This window comes from Enhydra lutris, unplaced genomic scaffold (assembly GCF_002288905.1).
Source record: "Enhydra lutris kenyoni isolate GAN:26980312 unplaced genomic scaffold, ASM228890v2 scaffoldscaffold3, whole genome shotgun sequence".
NCBI lineage: Eukaryota > Metazoa > Chordata > Mammalia > Carnivora > Mustelidae > Enhydra > Enhydra lutris.
In genome coordinates, this window is record NW_019154087.1 from 3,431,606 (window position 1) to 3,455,300 (window position 23,695).

The 23,695-nt window shown below is 33.5% G+C and overlaps 1 protein-coding gene across 2 annotated transcripts in view; it reads left to right on the plus strand.

The window, feature by feature from the left end:
• LOC111154238 (sodium channel and clathrin linker 1) overlaps window positions 1–23,695 on the plus strand; it is a 191,423-nt gene that overhangs the window by 29,502 nt on the left and 138,226 nt on the right. For both annotated transcript variants that reach the window (XM_022513725.1, XM_022513735.1), the window contains exons 6-8: window positions 11,380–11,515; window positions 17,134–17,256; window positions 19,314–19,379. In XM_022513725.1, coding sequence (XP_022369433.1) covers window positions 11,380–11,515; window positions 17,134–17,256; window positions 19,314–19,379 — 325 coding nt within the window. The remainder of the gene's footprint in view (window positions 1–11,379; window positions 11,516–17,133; window positions 17,257–19,313; window positions 19,380–23,695) is intronic.

The following is a 23,695-nucleotide window of genomic DNA, read 5'->3' on the forward strand; positions in this document are numbered from 1 at the left end:
TGTATTCTTCATGCGAGCAAGGCCTTTGTCTATTCTTTTTTACTGCTATATACCTAACACCATTGAATATTAGCTTCTATTGAAGCTAAAGTAAGTTGTTCCTACAGGCAATAACTCTTAGACAGTAACATCCTAATCCCAGGATCTCAGATGAAAAGGTGTGAACTTGGAACCAGCAGTTGGTGTAGTTGCTTCCTGATTATCTAGCTTCCTAATTATGGCCCACATATTAAGTGGGCCATAGTTAGATCTTAGCAAATCAGTTTAGCTAAACCAGTAAGATTGACTTTTTCTAGAAACTGCACTAGAAAATAGAGATCAACTGATCAGTGGTGACAGCAGGAAAAATGAACACTACTAGTTAATAATAATAAAAATAGGGACACCTGGGTGGCTCAGCCAGTTAAACATCTGCCTTCCGCTTAGGTCATGATCTCAGAGTCCTGGGATTGAGTCCCCCACCCAGCTCCTTGCTTGGCTGAGAGCCTGCTTCTCCCTCTGCCTGTAACTCCCCCTGCTCGCTCAGTGCATGCTCTCTCCCACACACAAATAAATAAATATCTTATAAAAATAATAATAAGGATAACACTGTCTACCTCCACAAAGCTTTATATGATTTCTCTTCTTACTCTCAAGCCATCCAAAATGATGGAACTTTCTTCTTTTTATTTTCTCAAGGTTCTACATTTTTTTTAAGAAAAGATTTTATTAATTTGACAAAGAGATGGAGGGAGCAGCAGAGAGGGAGCAGAAGAGGAAGAAGGAGAAGCAGGCTCTCTGCTGAGCAGGGGCTCAGTCCCAGGACCCTGTCATCATGAACTGAGCTGAAGAGAGACACTTAACCAACTGAGCCACCTAGGTGGCCCTAAGCTCTTACATTTTGACTTAATTATTATATATTTGAATAAGTACAACTAGAACCAGAAGTCTTACCATCTTGTATGTAATACCTCTTCAAGTATTTATTGAACATGATTCAATTACTGATGTCTAATCTTCAAGATTTATTAATGAGATATTAAAAAAACCTTTGGAAAAGATTAATTCCTTGGATCTTTGCAGTAACTAAATGGTTTTATTTTCTCAATTATACTGCTGGGCGCCTGGGTGGCTCAGTGGTTAAAGCCTCTGCCTTCAGCTCAGGTCATGATCTCAGGGTCCTGGGATCGAGTCCCGCATCGGGCTCTCTGCTCAGCAGGGAGCCTGCCTCCTCCTCTCTCTCTGCCTGCCTCTCTGCCTACTCGTGATCTGTCTGTCAAATAAATAAATTAAAAAAAAAAAAAAATCTTCAATTATACTGCTAATATTTTTAGAGAATTAGATAAAATAAATTTAATCAGTATTTGCAAATATATTATTACAATTATGTTTCAGAGGAAACAAGGGCAAAAATGTATAAGAAAAATAAGCATAAAGATTAGAGGATAGGAAGAACTAATTAGCAAGTTTGAGTATAATATTTTCTATTTATATGCACTCATATCAACCAAGAAGAATACACTGTTGTTTTTAAAGGCCCATGAAACATTTATAAACATAGACATGGATTGCAAACCTTGCCCACTGTTATACACACATACGAATTTAAAGCAATATAAGTCATATATATAGCAAAATATCATATATATATATAAATATATATATAGTCATACATATAGTAAAATTAGAAATAGCAAAAAACAGCAGTGCCTGGTTGGCTCAGTCAGTTAAGTGTCTGCCTTAGGCTCAGGTCATGGTCTTGGGGTCCTGGGATTGAGCCCTGCTGCAGTCTCCCTGCTCAGTGAGGAGTCTGCTTCTCCCTTTCCCTCTGCCCCTCACCCTTACCCCATTATGTGCGCTTGTGCTCCATCTCAAATAAATAAAATCTTAAACAGGCACAGATAATTTAACTACATTTTCAACTAACTCCTGAGATGAAAAGGAATTGAAAACCGAAATTAAAAACTTCTTAGAATAAACAACATATCAAACTAGTGAGATGTAGCCAGACTAGTACTTAGAACATAAATCAATTAAAAAATCAAATTGAAAATAAGTGAACTAGGGAGTTTTATTTACAATGATATCAAGACTAGGTAATCAGACTCCTGAGGAAAACTAGAAATTCTAGACAAAAACTAGAAAATTGGGACAAAAATTTGACAACAGATCTATTTAAATGAATTGGACTCAGTGGAGAATTATAGGGCAAGACCAGGAAAAAAATGAAATCCAGGAATATGAGCCTGCTTTTTGGAGATGCCTTCCCCTAGGTAAATCTCCCTATCCCGGAGGAGGAGAAGAGAGGTTGAAAAACTGACCTTGAAACAAATTTATAGGGCTAGAGAGATTAAATTTGAAAGTCAGGGGCCATTAGATTTGAGGGTGAGTGGCTCAGGAAGTTTCCAGGCATTGGGTTGGGATACCCTAGAAGAGTGACCTCCAAAATATACTAGTCCTAAAAAGATCTAAAACATAGCTTGGAATTATCTGAATCCCTGATGTTGATATAAGGTGATCAGAAATTGATAATGCACCCAGTCACCTGTGGGAAAAAAAAGAAGACTGTTTTAGAGGAGGATAACATTATTGCTAGACCTCACAATATCTCCAAATATTTTTACATGTAATATCAGGCTCGTATTTTTAAGACAGCAGAGTTTTTTTAAATGATAAGAATTAATAGAAATAGAATAATAGAAATAATAGAAAAAAATCCACAGGACTGGTCTTTAAAATAACTCTGCTTAATATGTTCAATGAAAAAGACAACTTTGAGAATGTTCATAAGAGAAAAGGGAATGCTAAAAAAAAACACCAAACTGAAATTCTGAAACTGAAAAAAAAAAAAATAAAGTAATGAAATAAGATATAACTGAAGAGAGAATTAATGGAATCCAGTCCAAGTCTGAAGAAAATATTCTAAATGAATATCAGAGAGACAAGAGGATTAAAAAATACAGGAAATAATATAAGAGACATAAGAGAAATAGTGCAAAGGGCTAAAATTCATATAACTTGAGTCCCAGAAAGAGAGGGCAAAAAGACATTGATCCACAAATTAAAGAAACACCATGTATCATAAGCAGGATAGTATAAAAAACTATAGATACATTATTGTAAGATCAAATACGTAAAGACAATTTTTTAAAATGTTCAAAGCAGAAAAATTATCTTTGAAGAAACAGCAGTAAGCCATAAATGAACTTCTCAACAGAAATGATGGAAATCGGGAGACAGTGGAATATCTTCAAAGCTGAAAGAAAAACTATTAACTTAAAATTATGTATCTAATGAAACATTTTTCTAGAAGTCAAATAAGTACATTTTCAGATGAAAAGTGGAGAAAATTATCATTAGCAAAATTAAAATCTTAGGATATTCTATAAAAAGAAAGGAAAGGGTAACTATGAGAGAAAGTCTAATAAAGATAACTATTCTGCAATGATAATAATGTTTCTAAAATATCTGTAGAGAATTAAAATACAAGGCAGCAATATCATAAACTTGGGAAAAGGGTAAATAGAGTTAAAATATTCTCAGCTTCCAGCATTACTCAAAAAAAAAAAAATAGAATACTAAATTAGTTTTGCTAATTCTATAAGCATGTTATAATCTCTAGGATAGACACTGAAAGTAAAGAATCCTATAACTACCAGGCTAATAGAGTAGAAAAATAGAATAATAAAAACATATAGAACAACAGGAACTCTCACTCATTACTGGTGGGAAAGCAAAATGTACAGTCACCCAGGAAGACAGTTTGGTGGTCTCTTAAAAAATGAAACTTATTCTTATCATAACAATCCAGCAATCATACTCTTTGATATTTACCTAAAGCAGTTGAAAACTTATGTCTACACAAAAACTTGCAAATGAATGTTTATGGCAGCTTTATTCACAATTGCCAAAACTTGGAAACAACTAAGATGTCCTTCAATAGGTGAACAGATAAATAAACTGTGGTACATTCAAACTATGGAATATTATTCAGCAATAAAAAAGAAATGAACTATCAAGCCAGGAGAAGATATGAAGGAGCCCTAAATAGATAATACTTAGTGAAAGAAGCCAATCTGAGAAGGTTACAGATTGTATGATTCCAAACTGTGTGCCATTCTGAAAAAGGCAAAACAATGGAGAAAAGGAGCACCTGGGTGGTGCAGTTGGTTGGGTGTCCAACTTTTGATTTCTGCTCAGATCATGATCTCAGGATTGTGAGATCAAACCCCAAAGTCTGCTTGCACACACTCTCTCAAATAAAGAATCTTAAAAAAACAAAAACAAAAACAAAAAAACCTGTGGAGACAATAAAATGATCAGTGGTTGCAAGGGGTTGGGGGAGGGGGTGGGAGTAGAGTGAATGAAAAGGCAGAGCACATAGGATTTTTAGGACAGTGAAATTATTCTGTAAGACACTAGTAATGGATACATGTCATTATAGGATGTACAACACTAAGAGTGAATCTTAATGTAAACTATAGACTTTGGGTAATTGTGTCAATGTAGGTTTATCGGTTACAACAAAATGTACTACTCTGGTGGGGGAGGTCATGCTGGAGGGGCCAAAGGTTATACTGGGGAATCTCTATTTTCTGCTCACTTTTGCTGTGAACTTAAAACTACTCAAAAATTCTTATTTTTTTAAAAAGAGTCACCTAAAATGAACACATTAAAAAAAAAATCAAAAGAAAGCACATAAGTAGAGAAAATCATAATAGGCAGACATAGAAATAAATACTAAGGTAGTATATATAAATCCAAATATATCCGTAATTAAATTTCAGTGTATTACATGCTGCAAATAGAAGAGGTATATCAGCTACATATAGAAGAATGAAACTGGATCATTCCCTTATACCATACACAAAGATATACTCAAAATGGATGAAAGACCTCAGTGTTAGACAGGAATGCATCAAATTCCTAGAGGAGAACATTGGCAGTTACCTCTTGGAAATTGGCCACCATAACTTCTTTCAAGACACATCTCCAAAGGCAAGTGAAACAAAAGCAAAAATGAACTTTTGAGACCTCATCAAGATAAAAAGCTTCCACACACCAAAGAAACCATCAGTAAAACTAAGAGGCAGCCAGGGAATAGAGGAAGATATTTGCAATAACATTATAGATAAAGGACTAATATCCAAGATCTGTGAAGAACTTTTCACACTCAACACTCAAAAAACTAATAACCCAGTTAGAAAGTGGGAAGAAGACATGAACAGACACTTCTCAAAAACACATACAAATGGCTAACAGACATGAAAAAATGCTCAACATCACTAGCCATCAGGGAAATACAAATCAAAACCACAATGAGATACCACCTAACAACAGTTAGAATGGTAAAAATCAACAAAACAGGCAACAACAAACGTTGATGAGGGTGTGGAGAAAGGGGAACCCTCTTATACTGTTGGTGGGAATGCAAGTTGGTACAGCTACTCTAGAAACCAGTATGGAGGATCCTCAAGATGTTAAGAATAGAGCTACCTTATGACCCAGCAATTGCACTACTGGGTATTTATCCCAAAGATAGAGATATAGTGAAAAGAAGGGGCACATGCACCTTAATGTTCATAGCAGCAATGTCCACAATAGCCAAACTGTGGAAGAAGCCAAGATGCCTTTCAACAGATAAGTGGATAAAGAAGATGTAGTACTTATATACATTGAAGTATTATTCAGCCATCAAAAACAATGAATACCCACCATTTGCATCTATGTGGTTGGAACTGGAAGGGATTATGTTAAGGAAGTAAGTCAAGCAGAGAAAGACAATTATCATATGGCTTCAGCATAACCAATAGCATGGAGGACCATAGGGGAAGGGAGGGAAATCCAAAGGGGGATAATTTAGAGAGGGAGATGAACCATGAGAGAAGATGGGCTCCGAGAAACAATCTGTGGGTTTCAGAAGGGAAAGGGGACAGGGGAGGGGTTAATAAGGTGATAGGTATTGAGGAGGGCACATGCTGTGATGAGCACTTGGTGTTACACTTAACTGATAAATTGTTGAACACTACATCAAAAACTAATTATGTATTCTATAGTGACTAACTGAACATAATAAAAAAAGTGATGTATCAGAGGAGATTAAAAAAAGAAACCAATTATGGTATATACTTATCAGAGAGATTCCTAAAATGTAAAATAGAATGGATGCAGATGAAAGGATGGAAAATAGATACAGCATGCAAGTACTAACCAAAAGAAAGCTGATAATATTGGACACAGTAGACTTTAATGAAGAACAGATTATTAGATGTAAAAAGAGATATTTCATGATGATAAAAGATTCAATTTTCCCAAAAGATATGACAGTTTTAAATTTGTAAGCACTCAGTAACAAAGGCTCAGATGGAAAATTTTCAATTTTTCTGTTCTTCTAGAATCAAAAAATTCAATTATAGCACTGAGTGGCAAGACAGACCAATTAAATTTTTTTAAAGCACTTAAAAATGTCAATAACAAAAGGTTATTTTTATTTAGTTTTTATTTATTTGAGAGAGAGTGAAAGAGTGCACGAGAGGGGGTAGGGTCAGAGGGAGAAGCAGACTCCCCATTGAACAGGGAGCCAGATGTGGGACTCGATCCTGGGACCCCAGGATCAAGACCTGAGCCAAAGGCAGTCGATTAACAAACCAAGCCACCCAGGTGCCCCACAAAAGGTTATTTTTAAATATGCTTTACTATTTTTTAAATATTTACTTTTCCTGACAGAAAATGTTTAGTAAGAGAAAAACGACCAAAATATAAATATAACAAGATTTTTTTTAAAAGATTTATTTGTCAGAGAGAGAGAAAGCACAAGCAGAGGGAGAAGCAGGCAGAAGGAGAAGCAGAGTTCCTGCCGAGCAAGGAGCCCAGTGTGGTACTTGATCCCAGCACCCTGGGATCATGACCTGAGCCAAAAGCTTAACTGACTGAGCCACCCAGGCGTCCCTATAACAAGAATTTTTTTTTTTTTTTTTTAAAGATTTTATTTATCTGAGAGAGAGACAGTGAGAGAGAGCATGAGCTAGGAGAAGGTCAGAGAGAGAAGCAGACTCCCCGCGGAGCTGGGAGCCCGACGTGGGACTCGATCCCGGGACTCCAGGATCATGACCTGAGCTGAAGGCAGTCGTCCAACCAACTGAGCCACCCAGGCGTCCCTATAACAAGAATTTTTAAAAAGGCACCCCAGGGGTGCCTGGATGGCTCAGTTGGTTAAGCAACTTTATTTTAAATGGATGGATGCAGTTTCTTTGCCTTCGGTTCAGGTTAGGATCCCAGGGTCCTGTTCCTTGCTCAGCAGGGAGCCTGCTGCTCTCTCTCCCTCTGCCTGCTGTTCCTGTTTGTGTTCTCTCCCTCTTTCTCTGTCAAATAAATAAATAAAAATTTTTTAAAATTAAAATAAAAAGGTACCCCAAACCCCAGAGAAAAACTGTGATAGTAGGAAACACAAATAGATCGCTCTCAGTAATTGAAAAAACAAGCAAAAAACAACAACAACAACAAAAGGGTATGTGATATTTGAACAATGAAGTTAACAAATCTGTAAGGGACATATATTGAATACTAATACCCAACACCTTCAGAATACATATTCATTCAAAGTACACATATAACATTTCCACAATTAACCAGTTTGAAAAAGTAACTCAGGGATTTTTAAAGTATCAGAATTACTCTGCTTATGTTCTTTGATGACAGTGAAAGTTATACTAGAAATCAAATTTTTAAAAGATAACTAGAAAATCCCTAACTGTTCTTTAGTTAAGCAACTGCTCAATATTACGTATAGATCAAAGGATTGACAATGAAAAATTAGAGCATGCTTTTAACTGGTCGATAATGAAAATAAAGCAAAAAAACTTATAGGTTGCAGCTAAGGCCATTCTTAGAGGAAAATCCAAAGTCTTAACTGTATATATTAGAAAAGAAAGTCTTAAAATCAGTGATCTCTAAGAATTTGCAAAAGAGGTTAGAAAAAGAACAGTAAACTAACGTAAACACCTAAGGAATTATAAAATACCTAGGGAATCTGGGCACATTGGGTAAGAGCCAGCAGATGTTGAAAACTCCCAAGATTGGACCCCCAGCCCTAAGTACTAAATATACTAAAACAAAAATAAGCTATACATAGGCAGTCCTTGCTATGTATGATAGTGCGAGACTTTAAAAATGACCATGCAAAGTGAAGCTGTGGAAAGTGATCTTAATAATCAATGGAAGAAAATTATGATTTTTCTGTGACCTTTAAAAATTTTTATAAAAATGCTAATAGCTGTCTTACTGTTGTTTATAACTGTACTGTTGATTATAAGGGATAGGTTTTGTTTTGTTTTGTTTTTTTAACAAAGAAAACATTTTAATTCTCAATGTTTATAATGTTTTTAGTGTAAGTGAATATTAACTTTACTGTTTTTTTCATTTCATTCAAAATTACTCTAGGAGGTTTACCTGAGTTGACTTATGATGAAAATACCTGTATAATGGAAATGATGGAATATTATGCCATCATTAAAGTATTTATAGGGAAATATTTTATAGTCTGGAAGAATGCATATGTTTCAATAATAAAGTTTAAAAGCCAGGTTATAAAATATTAGCAATATGGTATAATTGTCTATTTTTAATGGAGAGCAAAAATTCTGCTAGAAAATATATCACACCATTACAATGGTTTTTCTCTGGGACTTGGGATGTCTTTTTTAATAAAAAACTCTTACTATATTTTATATTATGAAGTATTTTTTAAGATACCAGAAATATTTAAACCCATAATTTTATGTTCAGTTAATCTTCGACAAAAAAGGGAAGTATATGCAATGGGAAAAAGACAATCTCTTCAACAACTGATGTGGGAAAACTGGACAACTACACACCAAAGAATGAAACTGGACCATTTTCTTACACCAGACACAATAATAAATCAAAAATGGATGAAAGACTTAAATGTGAGGCCTGAAACCATAAAAATCCTGGAAGAGAGCATAGGCAGAAATGTCACTGACATTAGCTATAGCAACAATTTTTTAGATAGGTCTTCTGAGACAACGAAACAAAAACAAAAATAAAATACTAGAACTCATCAAAATAAATAGCTTACGCATAACAAAGGGAACAACAAAACTAAAAAGCAGCTTACAGATTGGAAGAAGATATTTTTAAATGACATATCTGCTAAACAGTATTCAAAATATATAAAGAACTTAGATAACTCAACACCAAGAAACAAAATAATCCAATTTAAAAATGGGCAGAAGACATGAACATATATTTCTCCAAAGAAAACATAGGTGCCCAACATCTGAAAAGAGGCTGAACAGCATTCCTCATCAGGGAAATCAAATCAAAACCACAGATACTACCTTACACCTGTCAGAATAGCTAAAATCAGAAACACAAGAGACAGCAAGTGTTGGCAAGGATGTGGAGAAAAAAGAACACTTGTGCACTGTTGGTTTGGAATCCAAACTTGTGTACTCACTGTAGAAAACAGTATGGAAGGTCCTCAAAAAGGTAAAAATTAAACTACACTACAATCCAGTAATTGTACTACTGGATATTTACCCACAGAATACAGAAACACTGATTTGAAAAGATATATGCAACCCTATGTTTATTGCAGCATTATTTACAGTAACCAAATCAAGGAAGCAGCCCAAGTGTCCATGATGAATGGATAAAGAAGTTGTGGGTGTGTGTGTGTATACACCTGCAATGGAGTATTATTCACCCATTAAAAAAAAGAATGAAATCTTGCCATTTACGATGACATGGATCGAGTTAGAGTATAATGTTAAGTGAAATAAGTCAGTCAAAGAAAGACAAATACCATACAATTTCACTCATGTATGGAATTTAAGATACAAAACAAGTGAATAAAGCGGGGGTAGAAAAGAGACAAACCAAGAAACATGGCCTTAGATGTAGAGAACAAACTGATGGTTACCAGGAGGGAGGGAGGGAGGGATGGGTGAAATAAGTGATGGGGATTAAGGAATGCACTTGTGATGAGCACTGAGTAATGTATAGAATTGTTGAATTGCCGTATTGTATGCCTGAAACTAATGTAACACTATATGTTAACTATATTGAAATTAAAATTAAAAACTTAGGGGTGCCTGGGTGGCTCAGTCTTTAAGTGTCTGCCTTCAGCTTAGGTCGTGATCCCAGGGTCCTGGGCTCCCTGCTCAGCAGGAAGTGTGCTCTCCCTCTCCCACTCCCCCTGCTTGTGTTCTCTCTCTCATTGTCTTTCTCTCTGTCAAATAAATAAATAAAATCTTAAGAGAAATTAAATTAAAAACTAAAATAAAAACCAAAGAAATAATAGAAATATTTTAAAATATGAATGTGTTGTTGATAAAATTTTTAACTAGGGAATAATCAGCAACCTCTGCCCTTTCCTTAGGGAGTAATTAATTTTTTTGTTGTTTCTAAAGTTAATTATTCTGTGAGTTTCATGTGTTTGATGAACTTTGCTTTCAATAAATATATTCTTAAAATTAAGATTGAAGTTTTCTAGTTTCAAGGAGATTTTTAATATCAGCAGGTAATTCTCTTTATTTTAAATGGATGGATGCAGTTTCTTTGGGAAACTACCTTGAGATGTGTTTATTATAAATAACATTTTCTGCTTATAATTTATGCATTAAAGGTTTTTAAGTTTTTCTGATACTATAAATATATTTTTCCTTTTAGGTTTGTATCATTTTAAAGTAAAACACTTAATCAGTCTTTTAATGTGTACTTCTATAGCTTTCTTTTGCTAGCTGTTTTAAAATATAAAATATTTGTAATTTAATGTTGATTAATATTGAATTTAAGGTTTACAGAGTTGTAGTCAAGCTTATGTAAAATATGCTGAAATGTAAAGCCTCTAATCATCTTGATTGCATAACTAGCAACAACTTTATTCTACTCTGTTTATTAACGGGATTAAGTAAGATGTTGCCTGAGTTTTGTGAAACACAATGAAGACAATAAATAATTCAACAGTATTTTATATCCCATTTCCTTTTAATTGACTACATGAAACCACGGTTACAGTTCCATTTTTTTTTTTTTCTGAATGGCTTGTTTCATAAATTAATAAGATATAATATCTGAATTTTACCTTCTTGAATAACTAAAATCTCCTTAGGACAAACAGAATTATGCTTGAATTAATTATGACAAATTTAATGCATTTGAAATTGTCATATTTTTATTTTCATAGCTCAGTATTTAATGGTGATTAACAATTTAATTTTTGAAGTCTACTTAAAAATTATTTTTGTGTAAAGAATTATTTTAAATTATTTTAAAGACTGTTTTTTGTGTCCAAATGTTTATTTAGTTTACCTTCAAATAGTGATAACTGTTGGTAAAATGAAATTACATTATTACTGTGTTAACTCTTTTCTGAAGGTTGCACAGCGAATTAAAAGATGCTGTTGAAAAGCAGCTGGAGACCCTTCCCTTTGGCATAGATACGGGAAATGATATGTATACAGATGATGAAACAGTCAAGAATTTAAGAGAACAATTACAACTAGCCAATCAAGTGAGTGATGTAAATTTTTTAAACTATATTCTGAATAAACAGAATCTGTGTTAATCATTATTTATGAAAACAACAGAATAGCAAAATTAGTACTTACTGATTTTCTACAATTTATAAGAATAGTTAACAGCTAACAAAACTTGTAATATATACCCTCTCTGGTTGTTAAAAATATAGCTACCAAATGTATATTTTAATTGAATCATAAATCTTTTGACATGCTTTTTATGTCTTATAAAAAATATCTTAATGCCAGGAGTGCCTGGGTGGCTCAGTGGGTTGGGCATCTGACTTGATTTTGGCTCAGGTAATGATCTCAGGGTCGTGACATTGAACACTGCATCTGGCTCCATGTTAAGGAGAGTCTGCTTGAGATTCTCTCTCTCCTTCTCCTGCCCCTCCCTCAACTGGCTCACATGCATGCATGCATGCACTCTCTTTCTCTAAAATAAATAAATAAATCTTTTAAAATATATATTTTAATGCCCTAAAAAATTATTAAGGAAAAAAATAATTATCCACTCAGCTAAATTTACATTTTCAGTTTTCTGTGTTTTCTTCTGATACGGTGTTTTCCTCAATTTTCAAGGATTATAGAATTATATTTCTCAAAAATTGTACTTCTAATTACTTCTCCTTTTTTCCTCCCTTGTAGTAATTGAATTATTTGGGAAGCTATGTTATATATACCTTGTTTTCAACACTGAAAATGTATAATCATACATAAGGGAATTTTATTTTATTTTTTTATCTTTTTTTAAAAATTTCATTTTTTTACTTGACAGAGAAATAGCACAACTAGTCACAGCGGCAAGCAGAGGGAGAGGGAGAAGCAGCCTCTCTGCTGAGCAGAGAGCCTGACATGGGCTCAGCCCAGGACCTTGGGATCATAACCTGAGGCAAAGGCAGCCGCTTAACTGACTGAGCCACCCAAGAGCTCCAGGAATTTTCTTTTAATTTACAGTTTTATATCCTAGGCATCTCATATCTTGTATGGATTTGAATCTCTGTTCTGCTTTCTAGCTGTGTGTCTCAGTTTCTTCATTTATAAATGGAGATTACAAATTCTTCATTGCAATTTTGATTTTATAGTTATCTATGGAAAATCATTTTTTGTGCCCTACAAATTTAGTTTTAGAATTCTGATACTTATGAAAGTGATATTTAACTGATTAAATTAAACTGGATTTAAACAGTCTGTATTTACCATAATAAAAGAGCATGTATTTATTTTTTAAAGGAGCATGTATTAATACTGATTTTTTTTTCATGTGTAAAGGGAAGGGATTTGAAAAAGTAATAGAGGAAAAAAATAATGAGAAAGTATGCTCTTCCAAACTTTTCCAACTTTCAAGCTCTAGTTTGAACTCTGTTCAAAATAATAATATCAGAAAGGATTTGTGAATGTTTATATAGAAGTAAATGGAAATTAATTAAGCCGTGTGAAGGCTTTCTAACGGGCTATCAAAATTAGTGCACAATATGCAATTCTTGATACTCTACAAAAAGATTATGATAGACCATATGTAAAACAACCCTCTGTAATATACCTTAAATATATACAATGATTATGGGTTTTTTTTTTCAACTTTATTTATTTGACAGAGAGAGAGATAGGAAGAGAGGGAATACAAGGGGAGTGGGAGAGGGAGAAGCAGGCTCCCTGCTGCAGGACTCCATCCCAGGACCCTGGGATCATGACCTGAGCTGAAGGCAGACACTAAATGACTGAGCCACCCAGGTGCTCTGTACAATGATTATTTGTCAATCATACCTCAATAAAACTAAAAAAATAATTTTTTTAAAGAGGAAGTGGGATGAAAACTGGATAGGATTTGTAGTTTCAAAAGACAAAACAAAAACAGAACCCTGTCTCAAAAAGATCTCTCTGCAGTACTTTTGTTGCTATAATTTCCAATGTGAAATTTTATTAAAACTTCAAAATTACTTATTCTTTTTTCCTTATTAAACCAAACTTGTTCTTTCATTCCTTATCTTTTCCTCTTCCTGCCTTATCCTCTTTTTGCCTTTCTCCTTCTACGTTTTGCTCCACCTCACATTTTTTTCTCTGAAGATGGTCCTATTTTTTTTTGCTACATTTTGGATCAGTCACTCCATAGAAGATTTGAGGAGGCCCAACTGAGCAGTCAAAAAGGAAAAAGCTGATTGGTTATAAACAAATTTCCCACAAAATCTATAATGTACTTTTTAAATAAATATAAAATTTCAACTGAATGAGAGTTTAAGCAGTCTTATGAAGTATAAATAATAGAAAATGTTAATAATGCAATAGTATCAAAACAGTGATGTCAAATATTCTGCTTATGGTTCATATATGTCTAAGTATTTTGTTTTTAATGTGGGATAAAACATATAAAACTGTTTTGGTATCACTAAATTGAAAGACCTTTGTGTTATACATGAAGACTAGCTGAATCCAAACTGAAGAGACGAAAACTAAGTTAAATACAATTTATAGTAAAATATAGAATAATTTTTATATTATGTTTTATCAAAGTAATAAGCATGAAGAACTTGACTGTTCAGATATCTTCATTTATTTCACAAGTGTTAATTAGATGTCTATTAAATATCAGGCACTGATAGGCAAATCGTTGAGGATACAGTAGAGAGTGTTGATCCTTGCTTTCATGGAAAACAGGCTTTTGTTTCAAAAAAACCTCTCACCAGACTTCTTTAGTTTGTTCTCTATTCTGTTTTCTAGATCTGTAATGTTGGAAATGTCTTTTGTACCTTACTTTCATTTATATAGAGAGATTATAATAATTCTTATCTTACGGAGTTCTTATGGTAATTCAGAAATTCCCATAAAGCACTTAATGTAATACCTAACACACATGCAAATTAATAAATTTACCTATTATTTTTATCATCATCATTGTGAAAGAGGAAGATAATTAAAATTGAGTTCAAAAGTTGTTGGGTAAAGCAAGTATAATTGCCTCGGGAGCTGATAACATTATTAAAATATTAAGTACCTAACTTAATATTTTTAGTTTGGAGTATTTTGTTCTGATAGTGTGATTTGTAAAAATCTCTCTGGAGGGCAGATTGGCAGTAAGAGCCTTAGAAGTGTTTATATCCCTTGACCAATTAATTAGATTAGGATATCACATAGATTGTAGGAATATATCCTAAGAAACTGTGTGTGAAAATTGATGAATAAATGTGTTATACTGTTATATATGATAATGAAAATTAGAAATAGTTTAAAAATCTAATAATATGGAATCACTTACATTGTGATTTTTCAAATAATGGGTTATACCATTTAAAAAATTCATATTAGTACATTGGTTCTTAATTTTTTTGTGCATTATAATCTCCCAAGAGCTTTTTGAAATAGAGATTATTATTCCCCTTTCCCAAGTTTCTGATTCAAGAAGTCTAGGCTCAATAGTTTGTGTTTCTAACAGTTTCTGAGGTAATGCTGATGGTTTAGTCCTATGAGAACCACTGCTTTAGAGAATCTTGGTTTTCTATTTGTCCAGATAATTCTTACCATCAGGCAGGTTTGTAAAACTGCAAACTTTGAGGTTATGATGTGTCTTTCTGACCATTCTACTGAGAAGAAAATGTTGTTAAGGAATTGAAATTAATTGTCCAGGATCATTCAGCCAGAAATCAGGGATTGAATTCAAGTCTTATGGCTCCAGATTCTGTTTGTCTACAAATTTTAAAACTATGTAAGTTTTAGGAAAAACTAATTGATGATGTAAGGATAGTAGTTACTTTGAGGGAATAGTAGTATCTTGAAGAAAGGGCTATCAGGCTTCTAGGTGCTAGTAATAACATTCTCTTTCTTGAAGTGTGTGCTGGTTACATAGGTTCAACCACTTTGTGAAAATTCATGATTTTCATGTGTGTTTTCTGAATGCATGTTATACTTCAGTAATAGTTTCCTTAAAATATATGAACCTCTATTTTTTTTAAATGTATACTCTTTATCTTCTTAGAATGCTTATCTTTTCCCTATACCTTGTTACATTCTTACTAAAACAGGGTGGATTAGTTCTGACCTGGGATTTAAAAGTTTGGGCTTTGGGGGCAACAGGTGGCACAGTTGGGCATCTAACTCTTGGTTTTGGCTTAGGTCATGGTCTCAGGGTGATGGGATTGAGCCCAGTGGTGAGGCCTCCATCGGGTTCTGCACTGAGTGGGGTGTCTGCTTAAGATTTTCTCTCCCTCTGCCCTCTCCGTATCTCTCTCTCTCTCTCTCTCTTTTTCAAATAAATAAATAAATCTTTAAAAGTTTGGGCTTTAGAAACAAAGAGGCAAAGTTTTCTTCCTGATTCAGTCAACAACTTCCTGAGGAACCCTCAGCAAATGGCCAGAACTTGTTCTACTTTTCTTTTTAGACAATAAAAAGAGAATAATGCTCTGTGCCTACTAGCTTAGCATTTCTTACCCTTTTTGGTTTCAGGACCCTCCTCCAGGATGCTTAAAAATTATTGTGGACCTCGAAGAACTCTTTTTTTGTGGTTTACATATCTATCAATATCATATTATAGATTAAAACAGAGACATTTTAAAAAACAAATGGGAGCAGAAGAACACATTCCACTACCCATCAGAGAGAGGACATCACATCATATAAACTTTGGAAAACTTCAGTGTACACTCCTGAGACAATGAGAGTGAAAAAGGCAAATAATGTCTTCATATTAAAATGAACACAATTTTGACTTCAGGGGTCCCTATATCACACTTTGAGACTTGCTATATTGAAAGAATAGTTAATGACTCGAGAAAACTCTAATTATAAAATGCCAAGTGAAAATAGTACAGTACAAACAGTATATTGTCTGATTCCCAATTTTGTTAAAAGAACAGAAATACAAACTTTTGTTCCAAAATCACATTTAAAAACATGAATACATCCAAAATTTATAAAGGTGGTTATACCCAAACACTAGCAATATTATCAGGTGGTAAAATTACAGGTAATTCTTGTTTTCTGGTTTGCTATATTTTACCAACTTTCTACAACATTTATTACTTTTACGATCTGAAAAAAATCTAGTACTTTATTGGGGCAGTTTTCTTCTTTAGTAATTTTTAAGGCTTACATCTTCTTATAGGACGAAAATAGTGCTTTAAATCCATATCTCTGATTTAAGAGTTAAATTTTATGGATAAGATCTGAATGAAAAAATTTCAGCATAAGGAATTTCATCTTTAGGTTTATTCTCTGAAACATTTTTGTTTATTTGGTTTTTTTTGTTTTTTTTTTTTAAGAGAGGGTTAGGAGGAGAAAGGGCAGAGGGTGAGAGAAAGTCTTAGGCAGGCGCCACACTCAATGCAGAGCCCAATGCGGGGCTCTGTCTCACAACCCTGAGATCATGGCCTGAGCCAAAATCAAAGGTCAGATGCTTAATCAACTGAGCCACTGAGGATCCCCTTCTCTGAATTGTTATTAATACAAGTGCATAATATCAGAAATATAACCATATAACTATACCATCTTTACACAAGTTCCATTTTTATTTTTGTGACTTTATATACTAGAATTCATTCTGCAAAACAATATGATTCATTTGTACTATGCAATAGCCTGATAACAGTTTAATGAATTCTTGATTCTTTTTGTGTTATAGGAAAAAACTCAGGCTATGGAACTCTGGCAGACTGTTTCTCGGGAGCTGGACAGACTTCAGACACTTTACCAGGAACATATGACTGAGGCCCAGATTCATGTAGTTGAAAGTCAAAAACAAAAGGTAATCTCAGAGAGAGTGATCTGGAAGAATTTACACTAAAAATTGGCAATGGCTGTCTCTTATTGGTAGGAATATGTTTTAATTTTTTTAAATGTACGTTTGTATTATATGATTTGCTACCATTATGTATTGCTTTTGTAATAATAAAAGGCTGTAAATTTTAAAGAGGTATTCTTGGATTTCTTGGTTTTCTTATATATCAATTTTCATGTATATCTTCATTCTTGACAAACTCCATTTTGAAGAGGAATGCCCAAATGTCTACTGTGTTATTTATGTTAAATCTTTGCTGGTTAGAAAGTTCTTGGACAGTTAAAGCAATGCCTAGTATACATTAGGTTTTATAATGTGATTATCAGTGAAAGCTGTATTTAGTTCTAAGAAGCGGCTATATGATGATTCTGTATAAATGGACCCCTAGAGCTTATATATTGGCTTATGACAGGAACTATTATGGCCAGTGAAGAAACCTGCTCATATATAATGACAATACTGTGTGAAGTGAAAATGTTAACACCCTTTCAGTTACCTCTAAAATAGATGTCAAGTGTATTCAGCTTAAATTAATTAGAATAGAATTATACAGTAGGAAGAAATCTTAATGGTTATTAAGGCACTCTTTCTATCCATAGCTAGAATGATTTTTGTATTCTTTCAAAGTGGACATCTCAGCTTTTGCTCTATACCTCTGTTGACAAAAACTTACTGTCTCAGAAGACCATCCATTCCATTGAAAAATGTGCCTCCTTGATCCTTCCATTGGTTCTTTTTCTGCTGGAAACATTGAGAACTATGGGGTATTCCAATTTTGATCCCTTTTCTATGGGTTTTGAGAAGGCAGATGTTTAAATATATTGATTATCACTCCTTTCTCTCATTATTGGACTTTCCAAATTCCAGTGTATGAATGTTCCTATTACTATCATCATAATTCGGAATTTCTACCTAAAGGAGTGGTAATAATACTTACATGATGCTTTGCAGTTTACAAAATGATTTTTCTATATATGCCCATTTGAAAGTAGCCCATATGTAGTATGAGCAAGACCTTTACCTCTGAGGGAGGGGACTCTCTTGAGGGAGAATGGACAAAATGGTTGAAGGGAAGTGAGTAGGAGATATAGGCTTCTAGATATCAAATGAATAAGTCATGGGAATAAGAGGCATAATATAGGGAATATAGTCAATGATATTGTAATAACATTGTATGGTGACAGATGGTAGCTATACTTGTAGTAAGTCATAGCATAATGTATAGAAAAGTTGAATCACTGTGTTGGTTGTACACTTAAAGCTAATGTAACATTATATGTCAACTATATTCAAATTTAAAAAATTATTTTTAAATACACACACACGGCACTTTATCAAAAAGAAAAGGCTTTTACCTGTGAGATCTAGAAACTATCTCTAATATAAGTAACTACTCTGAGGCTGTTTCCTCATCTAGGTCAATCAACTCCTGTGGTATTTTTTTTTTTACTTTTATTCTCGTACTGTAGCTATGCAGTTAAGTTTTTTTGTACAAGCCTTTACAAATAATACTTCATATTCCTTATTTCTCTAGTTATCTATCAGTCTTTAATTCTGTCATCCAAAATATTAATAGCCCCTTCCATCATAACAGATAATCATACAGTTGGAAACTTGGGCTTTCAAGCCATGAGACTTTTAAGAAGGGATGAGACAATAATTCCTCTGCCAGGGTTTATATTGTAGTTTTTGAGTAGGTTTGAATGTAGTCTTTCAGTATTGTACACTGTCTCTCCAATATGTCTTTTTACTAATAGAGTGATTTCTAGAAATAATGCTTTTACATAAAACATAAATAGCCATGTTTGTTTCTACATTGTCACCTTATTTAACTTTGTAGTCATTTAAAATGTAGTCATTTAAAAAATTATCTTATTTCTTCAACTGCTAATTCACACAATAACAGAAGACATCTAAGTTCATCTAGACTTAAGCATAATGATTTTAGACTGATTTTAGGTTAATTTTACATACGGGCTTTAAACAGAATGTTATTCATGTACACCTCTCCCTTCCTACTGTAGGATCAATTGGCCAGTTTTCAACAGTTGACCAAGCAGCTTCATGTAACTAATGAGAACATAGAAATGGTAAGTGAAAATATCCATTTAGTGTACTTGTTGATATAAACTAGAAATTGTGACTTTAATATTTATTTATGCTAATAAAAATCAATAACAAAAAGGCCCACATATGTGAAATGGAAATAAGAAGGCAGTATTCTTTTCTCTTTATCAGTCTTTTCCTTTCACATTCAATAACATGACTGTGTTCACAATACTTACTGGAGACCTAAAGCTAATATCTTTCTGAGATATCACCTAATCTAATAGTATTCTTAGGGTCCTTGATAGGATCTCTTGAGAGTAATCTAGACTCTGAGCTTCTCAAGAGTAGGACTCAGACTTTATTCTTAGTATTTCATTTAGCATGCTGGTAGGTATATAATAAGAACTGTGGAACTGTTAAATGAATAACCAGTTTCTTAAAAATAATAGGACATTAAGACTCATTTGTTAGTTCAACTAACAAATGATTGGTACATCAAATTTAGATGTACCAATTACACCAATAGATGTAACTGGTACATCTAAATTTCCCTTTTTTTCTAAAAGAAATGTAATAGCCTTCCTTGTTCTGCTCACTACCTTTTTTCTCCTCTCACTTTTCTTTTTCTCTTCTTTTCTCTCCTTTTCTTTTCCTTTCTTTTTGGAATTTTATTTTACCTCATTGTTAAGTAATACAATTATGACATCCCGGGTAATTCCTCTCTTTCCTTTCTTCAGTTTGCTTAGCACCTCTGCTAATTCTCGTTAGTACTTAATGAAAATGTCTCTGTTTAACAGTGGAGTTGTGCCATCAAAAGTAAGTTATTCAATTTTTTTCTGCTTTTCAAAATTTTCTCCTTAACCATGTTAAAAAAATTATTAAATAAATTTTACCTTATTTCACTTTTGTTACTTCTAATCACTTAAAATTTTTGATAACATACTTTGTAGACATTTTAAATAGTATTAAAGTACTCCAGAACAAAATGACCAATATCTATAATTAAGGAATCATATTTCTATATGAAATTAATAGTTTAACCTCACATCACAATTATTAGTTCTTTCAGTATATCTCTTAGAATTGCAGAGATTATATAGTCCTTTGGTATCATATACCACAGGATCCCTATTTTGTTATAAGCAACCCCAAATCATTCCGATGAAAGTCATGGGAAATGAATATTTGAGTATATAGAAAATATGTTAAAAATTTGCACAGCACAAGAATTCATAGATTTTAGCCAAAACTAATGGGAAGTGATGGGTACAATAAAAGTGATAAAGAAGTAATAAGATGGATGAAATAGTTGTGTTACAAAGAACATAGAAGAGACTATCCTGGTGGTTAAAATAAAGGAATATGGTAAGAGAAATTTTAAAACTTAAGCATTTTTTTAAATGTACTTACTGGTTATCAAACAAGACTGCTAAGTGAGAAGGGCCATAGTTAAATAATTGTAAAGATCTTGTGCATCTCAAGAGCATTTAGAGAATAGTCACAGGAGCGCAAGTTTGAGTCAAAATCAAACTTGAAGAAAAGTACTCATTAAAAAGTTTTCTGATTCCACGAATAAGCTGAGTAAATGAATAGGTCCCTATAGATGTATAGTCTTTCCATGAGTACACAAGAAGTAAATATCCTTCATAACCAATGCACATTTGTAACATAGAAAATGTGTGATTGGTACATGATGTGAATGGTACATGAAAGTACAAGTTTATTATGACTTGGAAGTTCACATTTCCTATAGATTTTCTTTACTGAAATCATATTCTTTTTTTGAGATTTGTTCATTTCTATAAAATTACTCAAAAATATTTTCTAATTGCATATTAATTTCCTTTCACTGTCAAAGATTCTCTAGTTGCAAGAGAAATGTGCCTCTATCTACAAACTCCTGTCCTACTTGGTAAAACAGGGACAACATATGAAATAATCATGATCGATGACTGAAAGGGATGCTTCCCTGATGAATCTCCAAATTCTAGAATATTAATATATTAATATTAATATAGTATGTAATTTTCTATGTAATAACCATATTCAGAGAACACCATATTCAGTTGTTGAGCTCTGCTAGGCTTGCTAACAAGTTAGCTCCCAACACTAGCTTTTTAAAATTCACAATTCCAATTTATACTTCTCCTGAATACTCTACATTATTTACTTTTAAGGTGCTTCCAAATGATAAAAAAAAAAAAAACACACACACACAAGCATTATTTTAGTGCCAAGACAGTATATATAATAAAATGTTAACTGTACATTACAGACGTACATAGAAGAATTCAGAGTTGTGAATCAGTATGGACTGAAGTCATTGAGATAGTTTCACAGGAGAATTTGAAATGATATTAAAGGTCATCTATTTCCTTAAATGATATAGGCATCCTTTTATTAAATGTTTTTGAGTTAGATGATCACCTAGACTCTGCATTAACTATTCCCTTGTAAGAGATTTATCACTTCCTCAAAGAGTCTGTGCTTTTCAATTCTGATTATTAGAAAGCTGAACTCTGGGGCACCTGGGTGGCTCAGTCAGTTAATCGTCTGCTTTTGGCTCAGGTTGTGATTTCAGGGTCCTGGGACATAGCCCTGTGTCAGGCTCTCTGTTCAGCAGGGAGTCTGCTTCTCCTCCTGACCATGCAGCCCACCCTGCTCATGCACTCTCTCTCAAATAAAATCTTTTAAAAAAAAGAGAGAAGAAGAAGAAAGCTAAAATCTTGTTAAATTTCCTCCCATTGATATATGGTTTTATTCTTTTGGAGTAATAGAACAAGCTCACTTCTTCAAATCAACTCTTCAGTTTGTTTGCATGTAACCATTAATGTCTTTCCTGATTCGTGCCCAGTATTGCACCCAATTTTTTTTTTCAACTCTTCTGGTATGGTATAATTTACCTGTCTCTCCATTATTCTGGTTTTTTTTTTTTTTTCCTTGCATGTGATAGTTGGTCTCTTAAATTGTGGTCTGTGCATAAGAGACTCTTAATGTCACAAAACAAACTGAGGGTTGCCAGGGGGAGGGGTCAGGGAGAGGGTGGTTTGGTTATGGACATTGGGGAGGGTATGTGCTATGGTGAGTGCTGTGAAATGTGTAAACCTGGAGATTCACAGACCTGTACTCCTGGGGCTAATAATACATTATATGTTAATAAAAAATAAAAAATTAAAAAAAGTTGTGGTCTGTGAATTGAACACTAAATTCTGGTCTACAGTAGTCTATTTCCCAAAATAAAGATAAAGATGCAGTCTTCAGGCTTTCTTTTATGTTTCAGCGGAGGTGTGCATTCATTTATTCCTTAAAGGTGTAAGTACTAAGAATGTATTAAATCATATGCCAGTCACTGGGAATTCTAGGAGAAAGTAGTTTTCAAAAAGTGACTCATATTGTAGTATGAACTTTAAATTTAGTGTTTGAATATAATGCAATGTGCATTGTAAAAGTGCATATAAAGTTTTATCAAAGTGCAGAAAGGAAACAGTTATTTCTGTCTTAAAGTGAATAGATGATGGCAGAATGGAATTCTTATTCCGGAGGGAAATAAAATAGTGTATTAAAAATACGAAGTCAATAAGATTGGGTAGAGTATGAGAGAAGCACAATGAAAACTGCTTTCAGGAGAAGCAGTTGGAGAGATGTGTGTATGATCTGTTGGGATGGGAAAAAACTGAAATCATTTTGTCAGTTAGGAGGTAACTATTCTTTTCCCATAAGGAATATAGATAATGATGATAAGGATAAGGAATTTGTGCCTTTATGGTAAAGTCATCACTTAGAGAAGAAAATCAATTCCCTTAGAAAAATTTTTCCTACACTTGGAAGACTGCTTCCTATATTCCGTTAGGTTCCTTTTTAGGCTAACCCTGAGAAAGAATTCTAAAGCATGCCGTGTATTTAGGAGACAATACCAGGGAGTACCAGTAGGGGAATGGGAAAGTGAGACTGGGAAGAGAGAATAAGGCAACCAGAGGGTTTCGAAGGATCATGCAAATTAATACCTTGGTTAACTGAAACTTAATCCTACCAGTGGACTCTGTTAGCGGGTGTAGAACAGGCTCAGACTTACTCCACCATGGTTTACAGGAGTTTGGTGTATTTACATCCCAGTTCTCTTCAGTCATTGTTATGTGACTTAGGTAAACAAAGAAGGCTCAAATGGCCAAAGAAAAACCAGAAGACATCAAAAAGCAGTTGTATATAGTTTGAAGTGAAGCAGGTGTCCACTAAAATAGTAAAGTAAAAGCAAGGAAAGATTGCCAAGGTTATATTTTACTGTCAAAAACTCTAATCATTATCATGACTTAGTTTCTTTCTACTTATATGCTCTACAGTTAATCTTTAAAGATGTAGT